At 46.1% G+C, this 24,357-nt stretch overlaps 3 protein-coding genes across 3 annotated transcripts; all 3 read left to right on the forward strand.

The window, feature by feature from the left end:
* Positions 1–3,669: 3,669 nt before the first annotated feature.
* Positions 3,670–4,179, forward strand: LOC109735287 (disease resistance protein PIK6-NP-like). The gene has a single exon (XM_020294487.2). It carries the CDS (start codon positions 3,670–3,672, stop codon positions 4,177–4,179), a length of 510 nt encoding a protein of 169 aa, XP_020150076.2.
* A 741-nt stretch (positions 4,180–4,920) lies between these two features.
* LOC141020857 (disease resistance protein PIK6-NP-like) lies at positions 4,921–6,276 on the forward strand. The gene has a single exon (XM_073495807.1). It carries the CDS (start codon positions 4,921–4,923, stop codon positions 6,274–6,276), a length of 1,356 nt encoding a protein of 451 aa, XP_073351908.1.
* Positions 6,277–7,742: 1,466 nt separating this feature from the next.
* Positions 7,743–15,511, forward strand: LOC109735283 (AP3-complex subunit beta-A). Its single transcript, XM_020294484.3, has 11 exons — positions 7,743–8,082; positions 8,173–8,249; positions 9,819–10,065; positions 10,146–10,754; positions 11,200–11,373; positions 11,770–11,896; positions 11,976–12,085; positions 12,690–12,890; positions 12,963–13,921; positions 14,006–14,254; positions 14,852–15,511. Exons 1-11 carry the CDS (start codon positions 7,879–7,881, stop codon positions 15,198–15,200), a joined length of 3,306 nt encoding a protein of 1,101 aa, XP_020150073.1. The 5' UTR covers positions 7,743–7,878; the 3' UTR covers positions 15,201–15,511.
* Positions 15,512–24,357: the final 8,846 nt, after the last annotated feature.

Genomic DNA, 24,357 nt, shown 5'->3' on the forward strand with positions numbered 1-24,357 from the left:
TTCCCCTGAAGATCAAGTATGAGCAATTTAGAGAAATGCCTTTAACAAAATAATGATGCAAAAGAAAAAGAAAAGTCATTCCCAGGTAAACTCAATTAGGGTCAGCGTTCGGATTTTCATGCCGATCTGGAGACCGGTACTTGAGAAGCACCACCAAATTGAAGTCATCATGTGTTGCCGCCGACAACGAATCTAAGGTACATGCTCAAGCCTGCCCTCCGGATTTTTCAAAATGTTTTTATTGCTTTTTGCATGAAGGACCTAGAGAGCTTTCCATTAATTATAAATCAGTAAAAATACAAAGCTCCACTGCAGACTCAAAAGAAAGAAAATTACAACAAAGTCCTACTATTTTGCAACGAGGACCTTAGACTGAGAAGTCCAAACTGTAGTCTTTGCTTGGATACGTTTCGGCCGCCTTCGCGGACAAAACCACTCGGGGCCGCCACACCATGACCAGCTCCGACGAGATGGGTGGACTCCACGCTAAAACTAGCTACATTGCCTCCCATAAGGCATTTGACAAACCTGAAGAGGTGCGGTATAGTGGGGTGAAGGCCAACGAAGGACTGAGACTTTTAGTGTATGAGCTAAATGAGGAAAATGGGAGGCGACACGAGTCAGAGCAATTCAAAATTAGTGAGGTACGACGACATGTATGTTTCATCTGAAGCTTGTGTTGGGATAAATGATAGGTGGGAACCCGTTGAACGAGTTCACGCCCGAGGGTTGCCCGATCTTCACGCTGTAGGATCAAATCGGGAGGGATAACTAGCTGCAAGCAGCCAGGATAACTAGCTTTATACATGCCAAGGTTGGGTGATCCCGGTACATTGGGGATGACTGACCGGAGCTATAAGAACTCCAACCCATTGTCCGAACAATCGCCGAACCATAAACCGGGACTAACCCACACAAAACGGCCGGAACTGTGGAGCACGAATTAGTGGGAACCAGAGGCTCCTTCTTGCGAATCCGGATCAACTCACAAGACCAAAGGTAGCAAGGATCTCTCGGATCTCTCTAGCAATCTTGCTGCATAAGCTTGTAGCTGAATGGTTTGACAAAAGGTTACTAAAATGATGGGGGGATGGGCATTTATAGCAGGAACAACCCCCCTTAGCTAGGTGTGAAAAGGATTCAAAAGTAAGCATCTTTGCATGGCTTCCTTCGGGGAATAAGCAGTCAACTTTGAGACTTGTTGGAGAGCTCCTCGAAAATTCACGAAGCCTTAACAGTCTGGACACCTTCCACGAGAATGACTAGAACTTTTGACTCACAACTCCAAATGATGTGAGGTATTTTGCATTGGAAAGTAAGTTTGATGTAGCTTCTGATGATGTACCCCTATGGCCCGTGTCTCCACCACATGGGTATGGCACAACGAAATATCAAAGGTAAAAACTGACAGCATCAGTTTCACTTGAAACTTCTTTTCTCCCAACTTGTTGCTCCAAACCGGTTGCTTTAAGAACTCATAGGTTGTTGGATTTCTTCCATGTGATACCTATGTTCAACCAACAACAATGGGGATGAAAGCATGATTGTGTCATCAAGGTTACATGGCAAAGTTAAGTTAGCGTTCACCTGTTCACTTATTAGTTTGGCGCGACTTCTTGTGATTGGATCTATAATTGTTGGAGACTTGTCGATGGTTGTGGTGTCCTCATACGGAGCAAAATGGGTGAATCTACACTCTAAACTACGTCTATGTATACCTGTATGTAGTCCATAGTGAAATCTCTAGAAAGACTTATATTTAGGAATGGAAGTAGTACTTGGTAGATGGGTGTGGATGATGTTGTCAAAGCCCTGTTTATTTTTTTTTAATTTCAAAATTTTATTTATAATCTAATTTGCTCGTTTTAAAATTTTGCTCGAGCCAGTACGTACCGAGAATTGGAAGTCTTTGGATCATTTCAGCCCCGCAGGCCACCTTTTTGTCCTCTGCCTGTGGCGCTGCCCAACAGCCGCAGGCAAAGGCAAGGCCGCGCCACCACCTCTGCACTCTGCACCCATCACTCCTCCGATCCGCAGTTGCCTCCGATCCGTACGTCCAGCGCATCGTCCACGGTTCTGGAATAATCGCCACGCCTGTACCGAATGGTGCTATAGCAATTAACAAGCAAGAATTCGATTCCTCCCCGTCCATCATGTTCCCACAAAAGGTGAAGTGTGAGATCAATCTAGCTGTACCAGCCCCGACACAAGCCTTGAGTTTTGTTGCCGCTTCTCGGCTTGTCCATGAAAAACTCAAGTGTATCTACCCCGCAAAAAAAAAAACTCAAGTGTATCAGTACTCAGGATCTCAAACATCGTCTTACCCTTCTCGAATATCCCTCCGTCCCAAAATTCTTGTCTTAGATTTGGTGCTTTGGGACGGAGGGAGTACTATATTGAAGTAATCCTCGGCTGAAGCTCATGTCCTTTTTCCAGAGTCCGGACAAGCCTTCAAATCTGCAATGTTAAATATGTTTGACTGTTATATGCATGGTTTGGATTAATTCTAGTGGTACATTCCGGAAAGCAAAAGGAGAAACTCTACACATTAACAGCTAAGACATATATGGACTGGTACATTGTAAACACATATGTTCATCAAGGCACCAACCGGTCTTATCTAGCATAAACTCAAAGAGAGCGAAAGGCAAAGGTAAAAGTGAAAAAAAAGGCTTTGGATCAGGTATCTTGAGAGGCAACTTAACAAGCAAAGAAAAGAATTAAGTTCCCTGATGCAGCCAGGTTTGGATATCATCTTTCCGTAAATTGAATTGAAGTCGTCCTTGACTAAAGCTCCATTAACTTTTTCTAAAACAAGTCTTCAAATCTGCAATATTAATTGTGTGACTCTTATATGATTTGGATCAATATTACTCGTACATTTTGAAAACCAAAAAGAGAAATTCTACACAATAACACCTAAACACATGTATGCTCATTTGACTGCTATACTATAAACCAATATGTACTTCAAGGCACCAACCAGGTCTTACAATAGCATAAAGTGGGAAAAAAAGCAAAAGGCAAAGGTAAGAAAAGACAAAAAAAAAGGAAAAGAGAAGGCTGTGGACCAGGTTTCTTCAAGCCAAAGTAACTACAAGTAGAGAAAAGAATTTGGTTCCTGATGTGGTAGCCAGGTGGACGTGCATGTCATCTTCCCCTCCTTGAATTGAAATTGTCCATCACTGAAGTTCGTTTTCCTTTTCCCATACAAGCCTTCAAATCTGCAATGTTAAATGTGTGACTCTTATATGGTATGGATTAGTTTCACTTGTACATTTTGAAAAGAAAAAAGAGAAATTCTACATGGCTATCCATGGCACGCCATCAACTACTGATCAGATTGCATGAGGAACACTCATCAACTACTGATCAGATTGCACGTCTATCCATGGCACGCCATCAACTACTGATCAGATTGCATGAGGAACACTCATCAACTACTGATCAGATTGCACGTCTATCCATGGCACGCCATCCCTTTCTTTCCTTCTCCATGGCTACCTGCCGAAGCAAATCTTAGCCAGCCTCTCTCTCTCTCTCAAGAAAACTAAACCGTAAGGGACGCCGAAGCCCTTTGATAGATCATTCATTCCTTCGATCTCCACCGGCTGGTTTTATCGCTAGCTAGGTTGGGTGAGCGAACGAAGAAACAAGAGAAGAGTAACAATGGCGGGGATGGCGCAGAGCGCGGTGGACTCTCTGCTGGGGAGGCTGAGCGCGCTGCAGGTGGACGAGGCGCAGCTGCTGCGCGGCGTCCGCGGCGACGTGCGGTTCATCAGGGACGGGATGGAGAGCATGAACAGCCTTCTCGCCCACCTCACCGAGGCGGAGCACCGCGCCCACCACGTCCGCACGTGGATGAAGCAGGTGGTGGGCCTCGCCCGCGACAGCGAGGCCTACGTGGAGCTCTTCGCCCGCCAGGTCGGCGGCGGCCCCCGCGCTGGCGAGGGCCTCCTGGGCTCCCTGCGGAGGATGCTCCAGTTCCTGAGGACCATCCCTGTCCGGCACCGCGTGGCGACCCGGATCCGGGAGCTCAAGGACCGGGTGCGTGAGGTGGGCAAGAGGCGACAGAGGTACGGCGTCACCGTGCCTTCTGTCCCCACCGAGCAAGGCCCAGCCGGTGGCGCGTTGACACTCATCGATGACGTGGAGAAGCTGCAGACAACCACACCGTAAACTGCTCTCTCGCGAGGGTGCGCGGCCATCGCCGAGGCCGCCAGGGTGGTCGCGCTGCTCGCCTGATCGTGCTCGGTTTCGTTCGCCGGTGTCATGCATGTTGGCTCAGGTTCCCATCAAAGAAGCACGTACATGCAGCTAACATACGGCAAGACACGAGTACACGACGTAAAGCACCTTGATTGATTCTCAAGCCGGGGACGCATGTAGCATCTAGCTAGCTGCTGGATCAATTGGCCGGTAACAGCAGAGCACAACACACATACTAGGGAGGCGCGACGACGACATAGAAGCTGGAGCATATGGACGACGACGGTGGCTGTGAAGCGGCTGATGGACACGACGGCAGCCGGCCCAAGTCTGCATCCGCCATGGAGGCGTTGGTCTAGGTGGAGCATCGCAACCTGCATGCTCCGGCTGCCTGGCCGAGATCGGCAACGACATCTTTTGGCTTTGTCAAGCTGCTGTCGCGGCCGGCGGCGTTTACCATGATCAGCGTGTCGGACGATCTCCTGATGCATATAGAAAACGCGTTTGTATAAAAACGCCTATTAGTCGTTTTTGTATAAACTGGTTTTTTGGGTTTTTGGAAAACTCAGTTTAGTATATCCACGAGTTAGTTAGATAATCCAAACAATGTTTTAGGTTGTTACACCAGAAATCGGGTTTAAGGAAAACTAGTTTCCTATAATCTAGGTATCCAAACAACCCCTAGAGGTTGTAGCCAAGCACCATTTCGAGATGCTCGTCGCTCGAGGGTTCATTCGTCCTGTTGATATCAGTGATGCATGCAACATCAAGACATGCACGTTACATCATGAAGCTTCCGAGTTCATCGCCAGGATTGCCATAGATGTCAACTTTGTGGACACAGATCTGCCACAAGGTTTTGCACAACACCTTTCCATTCATAACAGAATACCACTGCAAGCATGTCATCCTCCTAGGGAAGTTGCCAATGACATAGTAGCATCTCTTCCATATTTGGCCAAGTCATCTCAGTGGAAGCTCTTGAAGGTGATGGATCTAGAGGGTTGCAGAGGGTTGAAGAAGAAACATCTTAAGATTATTTGTAAGATAATACTACTCAGATATTTCAGCCTCAGGAATACAGATGTCACTGAACTTCCAAAGCAAATAGAGATGCTAACATGCTTGGAGACATTGGACATCCGGCAAACGGCAGTAAGGGCGTTCGCCACAAAGTCTATTATGCTTCCAATGCTAAAGCATATGCTTGCTGGGGAGAGTCAGACATGCCCTCCTCCTTCGAACCACAATCCTGAGAGGTTTCAAGAGTCATTTGTGGGGGTGCGCCTTCCCAATGGCGTCCAAAGAATGGGAAAGCTGGAGATGTTGTCTCATGTTGATGTTTCCCATAGTGTTGATGATATGATCAGCATCGGACAACTGCTGCAACTAAGGAAACTAGGTGTGATCCTCGATAGGAAGAAGAGAGATGGCTTGTTGGATCTTTTGTTCCAACAGATTGAGAAGTTGCATGGTTGCCTCCGTTCCTTGTCAATCCAGGTCAACCATCCGGTTACAAGTGACGGTGTTATTATTCATGATGATGCAGACGAGGTGCATGCATTGGGCTCGCCTCCGAAACTCCTTCGGAGCCTAAACATCAGAGGCATAAGAAATGGGCTCCTTGGCTGGATCGCAGAGCTCGATAAGCTCGTCAAGTTAACACTGAGCGAAACTTACCTTGGGGAAGATGCTCTAGGCATCATTGGCAATCTTGGAGTTCTAGCTTGTCTCAGGCTTCTGCACAAGTCGTACAACGGAAGCAAGCTCCACATCAAGAAAGGAGAGTTCATCAGTCTCAAGTCTTTGATCGTCCGAGGCAACGACATCACCAGCATTCACTTTGAAGGAGGTGCATCACCTAAGCTCGAGATGTTTGTGTGGTCTTTTGCCAGAATGGAGGCCATGGACGGACTCGATGAGCTTTACCATTTGAAGAAGGTTGAGCTCTATGGTGACTGCAACCCACAGCCCCTGCGAGACCAGATGTGGAGGAGGTTGGATTTCAAGCACAACGGACAGCAAGTGTTTGTGCAAAGACACTCTGAAGACGTGGTTGCTGTTTGATTGGTACCGAGGCATGAGCGATCAATTCCGCACATGCCATCAACCGGAAGCTTCGCTAATCCGAGCGGTACTTGTCCAGACCTATATCTCTCTCCATTTATTTATCCTCCTTGAATAAAAGATGCAGCTGAAGGAGAGCTAGCCTGGTGATCTTCATCCATCTAGCTAGCTTGGATCTTTCATCTGCCTCGTGCATGTGTGTGTCCGTGAATGTATGTATGTGTGAATCATGCATGGCTGCCCTTAACCCGGCTGTCTGTGCGTGTGTCTAGTGTGATTTGCTTCATTTCTATGCACTCAAGGGACTTGGATTTTATTGTGTGTGTGCCTATATATTTGTACACGTGTGTGTGAGCTGACCTATATATGGTCTTCAGTGTGGTGTGGTGTGTATGTGTTTTCGTTCCGAGCGTTCAAATCACATGTACTGTGTGATCAACATCTTAATTATATACTACTTGAAATGCTTGAATACCCTATGACAAATTGATGAGTCAAAATCACAAGCTAACGGGACGAGGAAACACTTCCTACCGTTATCAACCGGGACGACCTTGGAAGGGTGACAACCTGTGTTCCGAATTCCAGCTTCCCACTTTGAGCAAAGAACAAATGCGCCCTGTGTTTCATAACTTGTGCCTGCATTACCATCCATTCATATCAGCAACACCGACAAAGCCCGGTGAGACATGCAACTTCAGACGTACTGCCTCCGTAAACTAATATGAGAACGTTTAGATCACTACTCTAAGCACTCTTATATTAGTTTACAGAGGGAGTACCAACCAGGAAGCAAGCAATGGAGCGGAATCCTCTCACCTAAACTATGCATGATATGCTCCGTGTATAATGCAACTGCAAAAGGAAAGAAGAATGTGGGACACATACTGCATGCATTTGGACATCATTATCCACCAAACCCAAGACACAAAGTTTGTTATTCATCACATGCCTAAGTAGCGTGTATCGCGCAAAATTCACACCGAATAGAAAGAAGCATGAATAATAACCTGGGAATTTTTCGGACTCATGGCATAGCTTGTGTGCCAGCTGAAGAAGAACCTCTTCCTTTCTGAACGTCAAAAGGCCGCCAGCAGCAGCAGCCGACGGCCAGTACATATGCTATGCTATGCAGCACCGGAGGAACGGCGGCGAGACGCGCGGATGCCTCCTTCGGCCGGTCTCCTCCTCCCCGACTCCTACGCTCGGGGGATGGCGCGGCAAGATTGGGAGGCTACACTCACTCCGGCCGGCCGCCGAGGGATGTGGTGAGGAGACCCTGGGCGCAGTCGAGAGATGAATATCCCAAACTTTTTTTTTGAGCCGTATAATATCCCAACTACCCGAGCCCATCATCCATTAGGATGGATGAGGGCCCACGGAGAACACGGCCCAGGCCCTCTCCCAGACGGGCCCTGGGCTGGGCCACACGTCAAGTGCGGCCCACTCCACGCGCACCCCACCCATCGCCGTCCCTCGCGTGGACTGGACAGACCACTCCCCTCCCTCTCCACGGCGAACCGCGACGGCCGCCGAGATCCGCGCCGCCGCCGAGATCCGGCGAAGAGATAGAGAGAGAGAGAGAGTGGGGATCCGTCGGGGATGTTCGGGATGCGGGCGAGCGGCGCGGCGGCGTCGTGGGTGGTGGGGCGGATGGGCACGGACGCGCACCTGTACGACGACCCGGAGGACGCCGCCATCCCGGCGCTGCTCGACTCCCGCTTCGACGGCGACAAGGTCGACGCCCTCAAGCGCCTCCTCGCCCTCATCGCCCAGGGCGTCGACGTCGCCCACCTCTTCCCCCAGGTCCCCTTGCCCCCCTCCCCCACCCCCCCCTCTCCGCTCCTCTCGTCTCATCGGATTCCGGCCACTGAGCTGGGTTGTTGGGCGGCGCAGGTGGTGAAGAACGTGGCGGCACAGTCGCTCGAGGTCAAGAAGCTCGTCTACCTCTACCTGCTCCACTACGCCGAGACGTAAGCAAGCTAAGCCTCCTCATCTGCATTTCTCCATGCCTCTGTTGTGATCTCAGTTCGGCCAGATCTGAGCTCAGTAGATTATGGTGGGAGTTGCTTCAGTCAGATTTACTTGCATTGTCTCTCCCGCCTGTGATTTGTCCAGACAGATTGTTGGAGCTAAGTAGGCATGACATACACGCCTTCCTTTTGTCACTGAATCATAGTCGATATATCGCTGTTATCTGAACTTTGCGACATAGGAGCTTCTGCTTCACTGTAAATAGTTCAATTAGAATTGGAACAAAGGAAAATTCCACTTCCCGGAAGGGGAATTAGTTCTAAGCAACACACTTGGCCTGAAGAAATTACCTGGAAGGAATGACATAAACTTGACATCTGAACTGAAGAGGCAAGTTGAACCTAATAGAGTGCCATTATAGGTTGCTTTTGCTTGCTCATGAACCGAGTTATTATTAGTATATGATACGACTTTACTTACACTCGTCTCCCACATGGCCAAAGTGGAACACGTTGCTTCGCATGGGAACTTCTCCACCTAAATAGTAGGATACCATCCATCGGAGCTTGTGAATTGTACGAGCTCTTCTGGAAAACCTGGTCACCCGTTCTCCGAGTTCAGTGTCAAGTCAGCGAGTAAACAAGAAAAGTCGATGAGTTGTTTTGGCTACCCTGCTCTCTGCTTGGAAAGAATACTAATGCTGGTGCTCCTGAGAGTTTACCTTTCCAGTCAGCAGCCGGACCTGAAAGCTCTGTGAACATTATAATTCATCAGCATGTCTGAATCTAAATATAAAGTGGCCAGCCCAGACCTGTATAAAATAATTCAGTTGATGACAGTGATGTGCATATCCTATTGCCATGACTTTATGTTCTTCCTCTTGCAGTAGAAAGTTGCATGGAGTTGCTAGACACCTTACCTGAAAAAATATGTAGAAGTGTTGCCCAATTTGTAGTTCTTTATTGGCTCACGTTTCACCATTCTGGCCTGTCTGATTGTCTTAGTACTGTACTCCAGATCTCACCAGGGATTATCACCAATTTTTGTTGCGTACATTTTAGCTGATTGACATATTTTAAGCTCATTACTTCAATGTCAAATTTAATGAACAGAAGTGTGTTTTTCACTCTCACAAGAAAGTATCCAAAACAATTTATCTGTTTCCTTGACATTGTACCATGATCACATTGAGTGATTGACAGAAATTTAGATGCTACTCAAACATATCACATTGCTGCTAAACACTAGACATTTGCAATCATAATCAGATGAACAGTGTATTGACCTGTTCTGTTGTTCTACAACAGGCAGCAGGCAGACAGGCAATAAGTGCAATGTCGCAATATGATCAAAAACATGTACAACAGCAATATATGAGCTATAATCAAATGAAAAAATGTATCTCCTGTTCTTGAATAATACATGCATCCTTGTGATGTTATAGACAAGGATCAATGGATCATGCTGTTTCATAAGTTTCAATCTTGGTCAACAAGTGGAATTTTGAATAAGAATGTTATCTCTCTCTGTGATATACGTCGTTACAAAATTTCTTGCTATTGCTGCAGGCGGCAAAATGAAGCTCTCCTTTCTATTAACATATTCCAGAAGGATTTATCAGACATAAACCCGTTGGTAAGGGCTTGGGCCCTTCGCACTATGGCTGGCATCAGATTACACGTTGTCGCTCCACTCGTGTTAGTGGCTGTGAAGAAATGTGCAAGGGATCCATCACCTTATGTTAGGAAATGCGCGGCATATGCACTTTGTAAGCTCTACGACTTGCTTCCAGAGGAAAACACAACCTTGGAGGAGGTCTGTTAAGTGCAACCTGCTTCTCATTTGTGTTGATTGTCGACATTATGTCTTTCTGAAACCTGATCATGTTTTTGCAGATTGTGGACGTTTTGCTTGGTGACAGTTCCTTTGGAGTAGTGGGAGCTGCTGCAGTTGCATTTAAGTCGGTTTGTCCAAATTGTTTAGCGCTGATAGCAAAGCATTTCCAACGGCTCTGTGAAACACTCCCTGATATTGAAGAATGGTATCAGATTACTCTAATTGAGATTCTCTTGCGGTATGTGATAGCAAAACATGGATTGGTCAAGGATTCTGTAATGTTTGCTTCAGGATTATCTTTGGAGACCCAGGCTGGCAGGGATTCAGTTCCTGTTAGTAATATATCCAGCACCCAGGCGGAAACTATTGTTAAAGGAGGTTCTGGCACTATGCCAAACATTATGTTGTTCCGGCATTACATTGAAGAATATTCAGGAGCTTTTGATAGAGACGAGGATAAATTCAGCTTTCCATCTGTCACTAGTAGCACAAATGATGATGTCGTAATTCTATTGAAATGCACATCACCTCTTCTGTGGAGCCAAAATAGTGCAGTGATACTTGCAGCAGCAAGTGTTCATTGGATAATGGCTCCAGCTGAGGAAGTGAAGAGAATTGTTGGCCCGATTTTATTTACTCTACGTTCATCTCCTGATGCAACATATGTGGTAATTTCTACATATTTTTGCCTTGTATCATATCCCATATTTCAAATAGGAATAATTATGGTATTGTATATTTCACTAATTATTTCTGTTATCATGCAATTACGTTGTGTCAGAAATCAACTTATGTACGTAAGTATTATATATCATAGTGTAGTGGAATAAAATTTTCCTAATACTCACGTGCCACTGTAGAGTGGTCAACTGTCATGCTTTGAGTTATGTATCCGTGATGGCTTGAACTCATATAAAAGACACACAGACATTTGCACTCACAACTTTGTGTTAGATGAAGCTAAAACTGAGCACTGAGTTCGTTTTATTACATCTTGGAATCATATGTTAAGGCATTCCTGCAGACATAAGAATCTAATAATTTTCCAGCAGATGTATGTTTTTCTGATGCTGGTTTCTTATTGAGCTTACCCCCTTTTTTTTGTTCTTGCAGATGCTTGGCAACATACTAGTTTTTGCCAAGACTGCCCCGTTATTGTTTTCTTCGTATTTTGAAGATTTCTTCATATGTGCTTCAGACCCGTATCAGACTAGGGCTTTGAAGCTTGAAATACTCACCACCATTGCCACAGAGTCATCTATCCCAGCCATTCTTGAAGAATTTCAGGTATTTGCTTGTATGTACAACATATTCCCATAAAGTTGAGCTGTAACAATGACTTGCAATCATATATTTGCTTCTCACATGAAAGTCTTTGATAGAACTTCCTCTTAAGGTAACAAAATCATCACTCACTCTTGCAAAATAATTTCAAAAACCAAGCTAGCATTTCCTGTGTCATACTGATGATGATTCATGCATGCTAAATACACCTTTAAAACCTTCTTCTTGGATCTAAGTGTAATTACAGTTTTTTTTTGATCTAAGCGTTCTACTCATGGAAATTAGTCTTATAGTCAAGCTTAGCAGCATAAAAAAATTGATGTCCTCTACCTATGTGATCAAGGATTTCTAGTTATAGCCCCCTGACATTCTGCTTATGTACTTTTTAATTGTTGCCAGGATTATATTAAAGATCCGAATAGGAGATTCGTGGCAGATACAGTTGCTGCAATTGCATTGTGTGCCCTGAAACTCCCCTCTATCACCTCCAGTTGTCTTGAGGGACTTTTGGCACTTGTATTGTACGGTAATAACTGTTCTCTCTGCATATGTTGTGATTGATCATCCTTCTTGAATAATAATGTTTGATTTTCACCTTGTTACAGAATTGTCTATCACTAACTCAGTTCACTTGAATGAAGAAGATGCTGTTTTAGTTCAAGCCATCTTGTCAATCAAAGAAATCGTGAAAATAGATGCAGCATCTCATGAGAAGGTACTATAAAATTAGTTTATATAAGCTTCTAATCCTGTAGCGCCACAGATTTGTTATATACTTTTCATATTATATGGGTAATGCATTCACTTGACATTATGATGATCATTTGATAAAGCAGTTGTATTGGTGTGTGGAATGTAGCATAGCTGACCAGGCCCCTTAAACCATCCCCTACTCCTCCATATCTTTCTTTGTATGAGATCCACATGGGTGGGTTATGCATGTATGCCATCTACGGGTGGTACATATACAACTCAGATCAATACAGAATGGTGTTGCATCAAATCATTCTGCCCCCTTCCTACATGGAATGTATGCTCTATTGTACAGTGTATGGTTTTCATATATCACCTTGTTTAAATGACAATTTCCTTTGCTCTTGTTTCTGCGTTGGTGACATTTCCCCTAGTGAATGGTGATGAACTATTTAAATTTCTTTTATCCTTCTCTCTTGTACAACCTGTGGTATCATTCATTGGAAGTATATTCAAGAACAAATGTAGATATAGGATATCAGGATGCCATGTGCTACTGTTTGAATGCAGTTTTCATGATTTACATTTTTTTTATTTGATGTATTCATTAATTTTGTTCTCCTAAGGTGATTATCCGCTTGGTTCGTTGTCTGGATACAATTATGGAGCCTGCCGCACGGTCCTTAATTATTTGGATATTTGGTGAGTATAGCTCTACTGGAAATCTCATCCCAAAGATAGCTCCAGTTGTTCTTAAGTATTTGGCATGGTCCTTTGCTGCCGAAGTGCTCGAGACAAAGCTTCAGATCCTAAATGCTTCTGTGAAGGTATGTATCATAAGTCCCAACTTTAGTTTTCTTACACTTAAATGGAGATTGCTAATAGGTTTATTTTTTCAGGTTATCATACATTCTGCAGAAGATCAGCTAGAAGAATTCAAAAGGACAGTGGCATATGTCATTCAGTTGGCTGCATGTGACATGAATTATGATGTCCGCGATCGTGCACGTTTCTTGTCAGGACTTCTGCCATGCTGTGCTAATGAAAATGACTCCTCATGTCGATCACAGAATGTAGATGTTATTAAGGAGCTAGCTGACCATATCTTTGGTGGGAAGATACCTCCTCCATCTAATTCAGACAGCAACTACCGGATTTATCTTCCGGGTTCCCTGTCACAAGTTGTTCTTCATGCAGCGCCTGGTTATGCACCACTTCCGAAGCCTCAAAGTATGATCTTAATTCATAAGACTGTAGAACCAACCAGAGGTGTAGCTGATTCCTCCGAAGGTACTAATTCTGACGCTGAATCTGGATCTTCAAGGGATGAGAGTGGCTCTGTGTATGATTCAGAAAGTGAAGCTGGTAGTGATTCAAATGATGAAGGTCATAACCTTCATCGTCAAAAGGAGAATCAGGAAGCTCCGCTGATTCATATGTATGATGGTAATGTAGATCAAGCCTATGCAGGTCGAGCTGTCGATGAAAATTTGGCATCTCTCATCTCTACTGATTTGACAGAACTAATGTCCAAGTCAGCCTTAGAGTCATGGCTTGATGAGGCTCCTGCTGCACCACTTGTTCCGGTACAGACATCATGTGCAAGGGTTTCTTTTACCACTCGCAGCTTTGAGAGAAAACCTAAATTGCATAGGTTGTTAGATCCATCGGATAGTGGTGGCTTGAGTGTTCTATATGCCTTCTCGTCTGAGGTTTCAGTCAAATCACGCTTGCTAGTATGTGTAGACTTGTTTGTCGAGAATGTTACAACAGAACAATTAGCAGATATAACCATTAAATCTGAAGAGGCTTCTGGTAGCAAGAGTGGCATGGACCAAACATCAGAAGGATCTGCAAGGTATACATCATTATATTGTCTGTATTGTGATTGTTTCTTCTTTGTCAACTTATTTCTCAGCTCATGAATCGTCTTTACCTGCAGCATACCAACTCTTGTTCCTGTTGAAGAGATACAGTCACTGGCTCCTGAACAGAGAGCTAAGATGCTTCTTCAGGTTCACTTTCATCACCATCTCTTGCCCTTGAAGTTGTCTGTCTTTTGCAATGGGAAAAGGCATCCAGCCAAACTTCACCCGGACATTGCTTATTTTGTACGACCACTACCCATGGATCTAAATGCTTTTCTATGCAAGGAAAACCAGCTGAGGGGAATGTTTGAGTACGCTAGAAGGTAACCAGACTCTATCCTATCTTTACTGGTTACTTAGTTTCATGCAGTCGCATCGATTAGGAACTGATCTGACACATAAGCCAAATTATGTTGTGTTTACTGTTACAAACTGATCTGCCTCCCCAAACGGAAACAGTTGCGACTGACGAAAATGCTTCAGTTTGCACATTTCATTAACTATAGAAGAATGTCGTGGAACAGGAGGTTTCTCTTGCTTCGCCTTGAACAAATTACCATGTGGCTGCTCATTTTTAATGGATCACGCAAAGAGGAGTATTTTCATCATGATGTCTTTGTGATGTTTTCAACTGATAGTGCATAGAAAAAGGAGTAAGCAAGTAGGAATACGTTCTTAGTTTTATATATTAATTCAGCCACTTAAACCAAAATAACTTGAGACTTGTATTCTGCCAGCAAGAAATGTCTTGTTAACAGATGAGTACCGTTTTAGGCATCTTTTGTTTGCATCATGTGCACTAAATTATGTGATTGTTTGTCCCCATGATAATTTTATTGCATAACCTGAGCCCACAACATCACAAACTCATGTTATGATGATCTGTTGACTATATGCTAATCTGCTGGGAATTGCAACAGGTGCACCTTCAAAGATCATCTTCAAAAGCACGAGCAGACCGAAGAGAGTACAGACGACAACACCGACAAGAACCTTCTAGTAGCCCAAACTCTCGCATCGAAAGTACTCAGCAACGCTAATGTTCACCTAGTGTCGATGGATATGCCGGTGACCTTCAGCATCGACGACGCCTCCGGCTTGTGCTGGCGATTCAGCAGCGAGATCCTGAGCACTTCGAACCCCTGCCTGATCACTATCGTGGCGGACGGGCATACCTCGGAACCACTGGATCTCACTGTCAAGGTGAACTCTGAAGACACGGCGTTCGGACTGAACCTCCTGAACAGAATCGTGGCGATTATAGAGTGAAGGGGCACTTTTGAGTTCTGCAAATTTGGTTCAAACGCTACTTTTGTGGATACTGTAAATCATTGTACATTATTGTGAATGACGAGGGCCTAGAGTGACCCGACCGATTGTTGTACATCTTTTTACCACCTTCTATTCTTTTTCTCATTGTTAGATTTGATTTGATTTTTGGTAAACTGGTGGCAAGCTTTGCTGTTGTTACAAAGTGCATGACAGAATTCGCGATAGCACGCATTGAGGCATGCTGCTGGATGGTAATGTTGATGATGACACTGTAAGTAATGGCATGAGATTTCTGTGGGACCAATAAATTCCAGAGTTTTAACTACAGTACAATTTTTTGGATTATGATAACATTGTACAGTTGATAAATCCAGTTATACATATACAGCAGGGATTAATGGCTACATCTCAGACAAACACAGTAAAAGCAGAGCTTGGCACACAATGATTTTCCCTCCAAGAAACTAGTAAAGAGAAAGTAACTGCTAGAACAAATAACCATGTCAAAAACCAGGTAGTATCCAAGCTAACGATATAGGCCTCACTAAGCAGCGCCGGCCATGGCCTCCCCAACCCCAAGCAACCCCGCCGAATTCTTCGACAGCCGCCGCCGGAGGGGCTCCTTGCTCAAATTCTTGGACCGTCGGCGCTGGCAGAGGCTTCATGACGTCTTCCATGGGCGGAGGCTCTTTTTGCTCGAACAGTTCCGGGTAGTGCGAGTGCCACTCTGCATCGGCCGGCATCTCCATCTCCGCGTTAGGGATGGCTTCCTTGTTCGCCGCGCCAGAATCTTGATCGAAGGCTGTCGTCGTCGTGGTGGGTTCCTCTTTGGTAAGGTTGTCCAACGGCTCTGGCAAGTTCTTGGTAAGGATCTCCAATGGAGATGGCAAGTTCTTGGTAACGGTCTCCGCTGGCTCTGGCAAGTTCTTGCTAAGGGTCTCCAATGGCAGTGCCAAATTGTTAGTAAGCATCTCCAGTGGAAGCAGTGGGAAGTTCTTGGTAAGCATCTCTAATGGCAATGTCAAGTTGTTCGTGAGCATGTCCAGTGGCCATGGCAGGTTGTTGGTTAGCATCTCCAGTGGCAATGGGAAGTTCTTGGTGAGCATCTCTAGTGGCAATGCCAAGTTGTTGGTGAGCATCTCTGGTGGCTTGTCCATGGTAACCATCTCCCATGGCTCCAGTTCGTCCTCCATGGTAATCATCTCCCATGGCTCAGCCCCATCCTCCATGGCAAGCATCTCCCATGACTCTGGCTCGTCCTTGGTGAAGATGTGCTCCAGTGGCTCTGGCTTCTCCTCCATCGCAAACATCTCCAATGACTTGAGCTCATCCTTTGCATCTGCGGCCATGTCGTGCTCCCGGCGGCGCCGCCTCTTAGAAGACCGGGCGACCTTGCTGCTCTCCCCGCGCTCCACCTCGTCATCATCCGCCGCCGTCCTCGTCGTCTGGTGCACCCTGCAGAGCACCCTGACGCCGGCGCCGTCCGTTGCAGCCGGCAGCACGGTCCCGAACTCCTCCATGAGCCACGCGGTCTTGCGTCCGCGCGCGTCGAGGTACTCAAAGGCCTGCCGGTGCCCGGCATCAGCGACGGCGACCCGCTTGCCGTACCCGTGCCACGTGCCGCCGCCCTTGACGGTGCGGCTGGCCCGGCCGCCTACGGCGCCCTTCCACCGCGCGACGCAGAGGAAGTACCAGTTGCCGTCGTCGTGGCCGAAGCGCCGGTGCCGCGAGGTGAGGGCGGCCGGGTCCTCGCCGTAGACGTCGGCGACGCAGACGATGCCCTGGCGCTCGCCGACCGGCGTCTTTCCCGGGTCGGCCACCCAGGGGTCGAGGTAGAAGTTGATGAGCTCCTCCGGCGTCGGCGTGAAGCGGAAGCCCGGCGGCGCGTGATCCATGGCCGCCATGGCTTGTGGGTAGTTCCTTTTAGAGGATCAGGAGTAGGGGGGCTTACGTTCCGCCGTGTCGGCGTCGGCGACGGGAGCCATCGCAGGTGCCGCGGGAGGTGGCGGGATTTAGCTAGGGTTTGGAGACCGGCAGGGATCGGGGTGCGGATTGGAGGAGGACGTACGATTGGCTCGCTTATATAGCGATCGATGGTGAGTCTGACTAGTCGAGTCGGTCTACAATTGCAAGTTTGCAACCGACCATACGGGTAACCTTTTCTTTTTCTTTTGAGAACTACGGGTAATTTTCTCGATACATGAAACATTAACTTCTTACGTAGTACGTCATAATTCCGTATCGTAAAAATACCTTTTCTATATATGTGAACATTTTTTACATATATATAGAGAAATAATTCTTTTTAGCAGAAATATAATTTGGACGATGCTACGCGTCCGTTGACTGATTTTCTGATTTTATACGACCATTGGATGCCCAACCTGATAGCCGCCCGATCTACTGTCCGCGTCCCGCATGCCCACTAGTTATTTCCTGCAACAACCGCTCTGTTGCAGAAACATTAGCACTCTTGCTCCCGGCCCCTGATAGATCTGCGCCCCGCACGGTTTCGCAACAAGAGCATTTCCTGCAACAATGCTCTTGTTGCAAGATCTGGTCTTCTCTGATTTTCTGCAACAATGCTCTTGTTTCCCGAAGCTCCATCTAGCAAATCCCATCAACAATCTTCGATGAGCTCTTGTTTCTGAAACACTAGCCCTATTCCACTCTGAATCATGAACACCTGCGTGAAAAAAACAGTAGCTCTGTTTCGGACTTTGTTTCAGAAACAATAGCTCAGTTTCAGAAATGGCTCCGGCGACTCCGGCAAAGCTGCGATGCACTGGCAGATGTTGCGACAACGGCGGAGCGGGAGGCGGGGCCGCTGTTGTGCTTCTCAACTGCGCTTGAAGCAACGATAGATGCAGAAGCGGCAGGCTGGGAGCACGTGGGCTGGAGTTGTAGCAAGCATCAGCAACCGTCTACCATGGGGCGGGGGTCTTTGGTTAAGTGCGGGGGCAGCGGGTACACGAGAGAGAGGAGAGGAAGAGATGAGGATGAAAATTCTCGGTGGAAAGGATGGATAAAGTTGGGACGGGGGAGTGGAACGGGACCACCGGGGCACGTGACGGACACCAAAGGCGGCTGATGGAGCGGTGGAAATTAGCCGGTTGAATAGGATCGTTTCCCATATAATTTTGGTATACCATGAGATTTTCCCATATTGCAGCACCTAATATCTTTTTTTCTTTTTAACCGATTTTGCTAAATTATTTGAAAAATATATACGTACATCTCAAGATTTTTGGTAGAAAGAAACACTGTGCTTGTCAATGGGCGATGCCAGTTGCCGGCTCGTTTACGTTTTCCTTCAGACCGACTCGCCCATAGGGACCGGACAAGACTCGAACTGAGTTCCTCTCTTCTCTTCCTCTATTTTTTCCAAAACAAAGGCATCATGTCTCCTTATTACTAGATGACACCTCTCGCGTTGTCGTGGGAATCGGTTGCAATATATTTAATTAAACTTGATTTGATTGTTTGGAATATAATATTTAGATTCATTAAATTTATCAATATTAAGAATACACTTGACTTATTATATTTGGTCATGTGTAGTTCTAAAATATTTTTTTGAACATAAATAGAATAATAGAATCAAAAATCACATATGGTTGTATGTGGTGGTGGTGGATCTTTTCCATGCATGGGTGCATGTTGTGGTAGGTCATGCAAAGATATCACACTTTTCACGGAGAAAACCGACGAGCTCTATTTCCTATTGGGAAAATTTTGTTTTTTGGCCACTTTAGATTTTGCCAATTTTCCTTATGCCACTCTAAAATTTGACATTTCACTTCTACCACTCTTAGCTTTTGAAAATGTATCACAATTGCCATTCCGTGGCAAAAGAAAAATAATTTCATTTCACTTTTGCCACTATGAACTTTTGACAACGTATCACAATTGACACATTGAAAATTTCGGTTTTGCCATAGAATAGCAATCGTGATGTATTGTCAAAAGTTAAGAGTGGCAAAATTGAAATGTCAAAAGCTAGAGTGGCATAACGAAATTTGGCAAAACCTACAGTGGCAAAAACAAAAAATTTCCTTTCCTATTTGGGATAGAGGTCATCAGCAATCTCAGCCGTCTTGGTTGGGTCGTGGGGGTGCACCTGAACTTTCTTGGTGCCCGTTGCTGGCTTGAAGGACGAATCTAGAGTCAGTTTCTTAGCCACAGGCATCTCAGTTGGGTTAACAACAAGCTTATAAGAAACAAATTACGTTTCGGCTGCACTGGTGTCTACCAAGTTAGCATTTTTGTTCACAATATTTTTTGCATGCTTTGGGTTGTCAGGGATTGTGATCACTCCTTTGAGACCCGGCATTTTGATCTTCAAGTACACATAGCACCGACAGGCCATTAAATTTGTGTATATCGGGCCAAAAATGGTGTGGTACTCACTCTTGAAGCCAGCCACCTCGAAGGACAAGGAAGCCTTGCGGAAAATTCTCTGGTCGCCGTAAACGACCTCCAGAGAGATCTGCCCAAGTGGTCTGGCTCGGATGCCAGGGAGCACCCCGTGGAAGGTCATCCCAGTCGGATTAAGCCTCAGCCGGGGAATTATCTTTTTCTCCAATGTACTTGCATATAATATGTTCACTCTGGCTTCTCCATCCATCAATACATTTTGCAGTCGAAATATGTTGACAAGTGGATCAACCACAAAAGCTTGACGTTCGGGGTACGACAGATGAGGCAGATGATCTGACCGGTGAAAGGTAATGGGCATCTCCGACCAGTTCAAGTATTTGGGGATAGTCGGGCTTCCATGTTGGCTTCCTGATTCCTGACCTTTCGGATCCGATTGGTCTTCCCAGCCAAGCAAAAATCAGCGGACATCCTTCTCGCCAGGGTATCCACATGCAGCGTCTTCTGAGTCCTTGTCACCTTCATCATACTCCCTCGGTCCTTAAAAGAGTGTATTTTCAAGTTTGTTGGAGGGTCAAACTATCTCAAAGTTTCATCGAGTTTGTGCAAAAATATATCAATACTTGTGAAACCAAATAGATATATGATGAAAATAGCATGAGTCTAATGCTACTAATTTGATGGCATAAATGTTTATGTATTATTGTATAAATATGGTCAAACATAAAAAAAAATAGATTTTCCAACAAAGTTGGAAGTACACTCTTTCAAGAAAGGAGGGAGTAAGTTGTTTCTTTGTCCTTCGCCGACTACATCCTCTCCAGAGCCCTACACTGTTGGACTCTATGCTTAGTTGGACCAACTCCTCAATGTTGTGAATGTAATGAGGCTTTGTTAGAATAAACCCAAGCCATCATTAACCATTCGAGGACCAAGCAATCACACGAGCACAACCCCGAAATTTGTTAACGAGTTTCATCGATATGGCTACATCCCATAGGCCTGACTATATATGGGCGCTCCTCCCCATGACACCGCTACAATACTGCACTCCAACCGCCCGGGTGTCAGCACACGCCATGCCAAAAGCCTAAAATAAATTCAGGAAAATGCGAGCACCAATGTCTAGGGCTTGAACTCTGATGGGCTGAGGAATACCAATGTCATCCTAACCATCCCACCACATGTTGATTCGCTACATCAGTAAATCCAGAAATCAACAGAACATGAGATACAGAGTCAGATCTGTAGATATCCATACATATTTATCCCATAATCATATACCGTTACACAGAAGTTGGATTGAATACATGCATTTTGTACATAACACTTCATGTCTCAGTTTCATCTTAGAACTGTTCATAACTTATCAGGACCTTATAAATTTTTTCATTACAACATATATTTTTTTACATGTTATTTTGTTCTTTAATTCTCTTGGCTATATTTTTGCCGCTTTAGGGGATGGCTATGTAGAAATTGAGGCTGCGATGGCACACGATTTGGCAGCTTCCACAGCCATACATAATTATTTGCAACGCTGCTCGCCGTCCTTGGCTAGCCGCACTAATCGTCTGTCGCCGCCATCTGCCGCCGGCCATCACCGACTCTCCTCTATGGTTCCGGATGCGCTTTCACCCCCTCCCCTCCTCACCTCGCCATCTCAGTTGTCGCCGAAGTGGTTGCCGACCCAGCTCCTTGAAGAAAAGTGGCGTTGCCGTCCGGCGGAGGCCGATCCGGCCAACATTTGGTGTGTGCGGAAGCTCCTCACGGGGCCTCGCCCGACTGGTTGGTCGCAGCTCTCCACGCTCGCCGCACGTCCCTCCTTTTTCTGCGCTGATGGTGTCCGCGACATTTGTGACTGTAACACTCCCTCTGTGGGCTTGTGGGCTGTTACCGTATGGTTTGTAAAATGGACCTGGGCCTTGAGATGGGCCAACGGGTACCAGTGTGTGTGTCATACGAGGTGTATATGTACCAGGCTTGTAACCCTCAAAAGAAAAAAAGATGAATGAACTCTGAAGATTTTCTCACCTCCCGTTCTCTTGTTCCTCAGCCCCTTCTCTGATTCCTCATCCTAATTCTCCTCGAATTATCCCAAACTACCAAGGTACTCAGGTGATTTGTCCGATCTCGATCCATTCCACGATCGGGTCGTGACAATTTGGTAATCAGAGCCCCAAAATTTCCTCAAAATTTTGCTTTCGCTGTGTGTTCCTCAACTCTCTCGCCAGATTCGTAACATCCACTTCCCTGGGTGCGGTTTGCTTCCGCGAACCGCACAAAATCCCTGGGCTAGGTTGGATCGGCTTGGAGTGGAGGGACATCGACATTCAAACCCTCAGCACATAGACAAGAAAACAATCACCAGCCACTTCCTGCCTATCAGGTGTTCGACGAACTGTTGAGCAAGCAAGAGGTGTTCACCGGCGGCGTTCTCCATGTCACTGTGCACCATGTGTATTACCCGATCAGTGAGGAGACGTTGCAGCAGGTGTTTACAGTGTATGGCGTGGTGAAGATCTCCGTGTTCCAAAGAGTCCACCATGTGGAGGCGGTGGTTCAACTTCGATCAAGAAGCGCGGCAGCGCGGGCTCTCGCCATGCATGGCCGATGCATCTACGAGCTTGCCTGCCTCCTCGACATCCAGGACGTGTCGCCAGAGTACAACCTTCACTTGTGCTCGCTGCTCGAACAGAAGCAAACCGCAACCGTGGCCGAGTACACGGCGTCATTCTGGGAATGCGTACAACGCGTACTGGATATCAACCCCAACCTAAGCATCAAGTGCTTCGTCCACCAGTACATCGAGGGGCCGCACAAGGATATTCAAGCAGTCGTGCAGTCGCAATCTCCGTCTAGCATCACCAGAGCATCGTGTCTTGCTCGGATAAGGGAGGAAGAGATCATGCAGGATGAGGCGATATGCGCCGGGGAGTGTGGCGATGGCTACGGCGATGGAGTACAGGACAACAGCATGATGCGAGCAAACTTGCTGCTCCGACACCGACCATGTGCTCGACAGAGTGCCTGAATTGCGACGACACCGTCCATGTCGCTGCACCTGCCGTGCTTCCCTCCCCTGCCGTGTGCAGCGAGGACCTCGACATTGACACCGTCCATGTCGCTGCACCTGTCGTGCTTGCCTCCCCTGCCGTGTGTGACGAGGACCTCGACATCGACACCGTCCATGTCGCTGCACCAACGCCCGCCATCTTCTCGACGGGTGATCTGGCCCGTGGTAGTGGTAGGGATGACTACGACCCCATGTCAGTTTCCATGGTCCTCTGGAGTATACCAGCCCCACCACAGAGAGTGATTCCTGACTTTAAGCTCATCGCGATGATACCCACCAGTTGTTTGTTCAAAATCTCTGCCGCTGCTGCCTACGTGTTGACAGTCGTGCTCATGTCGGATCTGATAATGGGTCAGAAGGCACAAGGACAGGTGATTCGACCAGCACCGTGGCCTTCGTTCTTCAGCAAGCATACCAATACAGCTTCACGTGAGACATGCATGGCTATTTGGCATAGGACTCATGAAGTTGACATTTTGTCCATTGGTGCAGAACATTTTTCGCTTCCTTTAATTAACTCATGGCGACAAGATCACTTAAAGCAGGATGATCTATTCCAGATGCTTAAGAAATGGTGCGCCCATAATAAATATGTGCAGCTGGCCAGTACAATTTTTGAAGCTTACAGCCAGTTTCGTGCTACCAGTGAGGTTTTCACTTCAATGCTTAATTGGGAAGCTGCACTTTTGTCCACGGACCTCCTATTCGACGAGTACACTAAACTGATGACTATTGAATTGCATTTTTATCTTGTGCAACCGGTTCATTTTTATTGTCTTCTAGCTTCAGCTGAACCTTCTGATCGCGCCGAAGGATGTGAAGCTATGCTCACTTGTGCTCAGTTCACCTTGAGAAGAGTTAGTCCTGAAATTATTGCCAAGTTGTTCTACAACTATTCTTCTTATGGTCTCTTCTATGGAGGATAATGCCCAATGGAAGTGTAATTGGAGATCACCCTCTGTGTTTGAAGAATTCCTAGCGGAAGTTACAGTTTGGCAACATGGATATGGAGCCGTTAACTCCGCGTACCTGGTTCTCCTTGTTCGCTATGTGACACTTCAAGTTGAGGCCCTCCTGGATGTTTCTCAACCCTGTGAACCCTTTGTTAACAAAAGAAGAGTAACATCACTATATACAGAAGGAAGAGCATTGTTTACAGGAGTACTTCACCCCATTATTCCCATTCAGTTGCCAATGAAGATATGGTTTCCGGTGTTTCTAGTTACCAGCTTGTCTCGATGGAGCTCTCTGATAGGGGATTCAATTTCCATCTTCGGAATTCAAAATGTGGAACAACGGGTGCTTCCTAGGGTAACAAGTTCAGCTACCAGACTATGGGACCCAGGAATCTTTGATGTTCAATGCCTCAACGCTGTTAAGTTTCTTTCAATCGCACGGGTGTCATGTTTTTCTGTTCCTGCTGTGAAAGATTCTCTTAGTCATGGACTTGAGCTTTCAGCTGCAACACAGTGGGATCCTGGAATTCGACACTTTATTCTTCTACCTTGCTGGTTCTCGGGAAAACCATGTGTGTGTGCCGGTACAGCGGTGCACCTGGGAATTACAGTCTTTATTGTAATTGGTTTTGAACTGTTGGATAAACAACAACTGATCTTTACTGAGGGCCAAAGGCCAATACATATACATGTGTGGTAAAGTGCAGAAAACTCCTTATACAATGGGGATATACCGAAAAGAGAC

This window comes from Aegilops tauschii, chromosome 3 (assembly GCF_002575655.3).
Source record: "Aegilops tauschii subsp. strangulata cultivar AL8/78 chromosome 3, Aet v6.0, whole genome shotgun sequence".
Classification (NCBI taxonomy): domain Eukaryota; kingdom Viridiplantae; phylum Streptophyta; class Magnoliopsida; order Poales; family Poaceae; genus Aegilops; species Aegilops tauschii.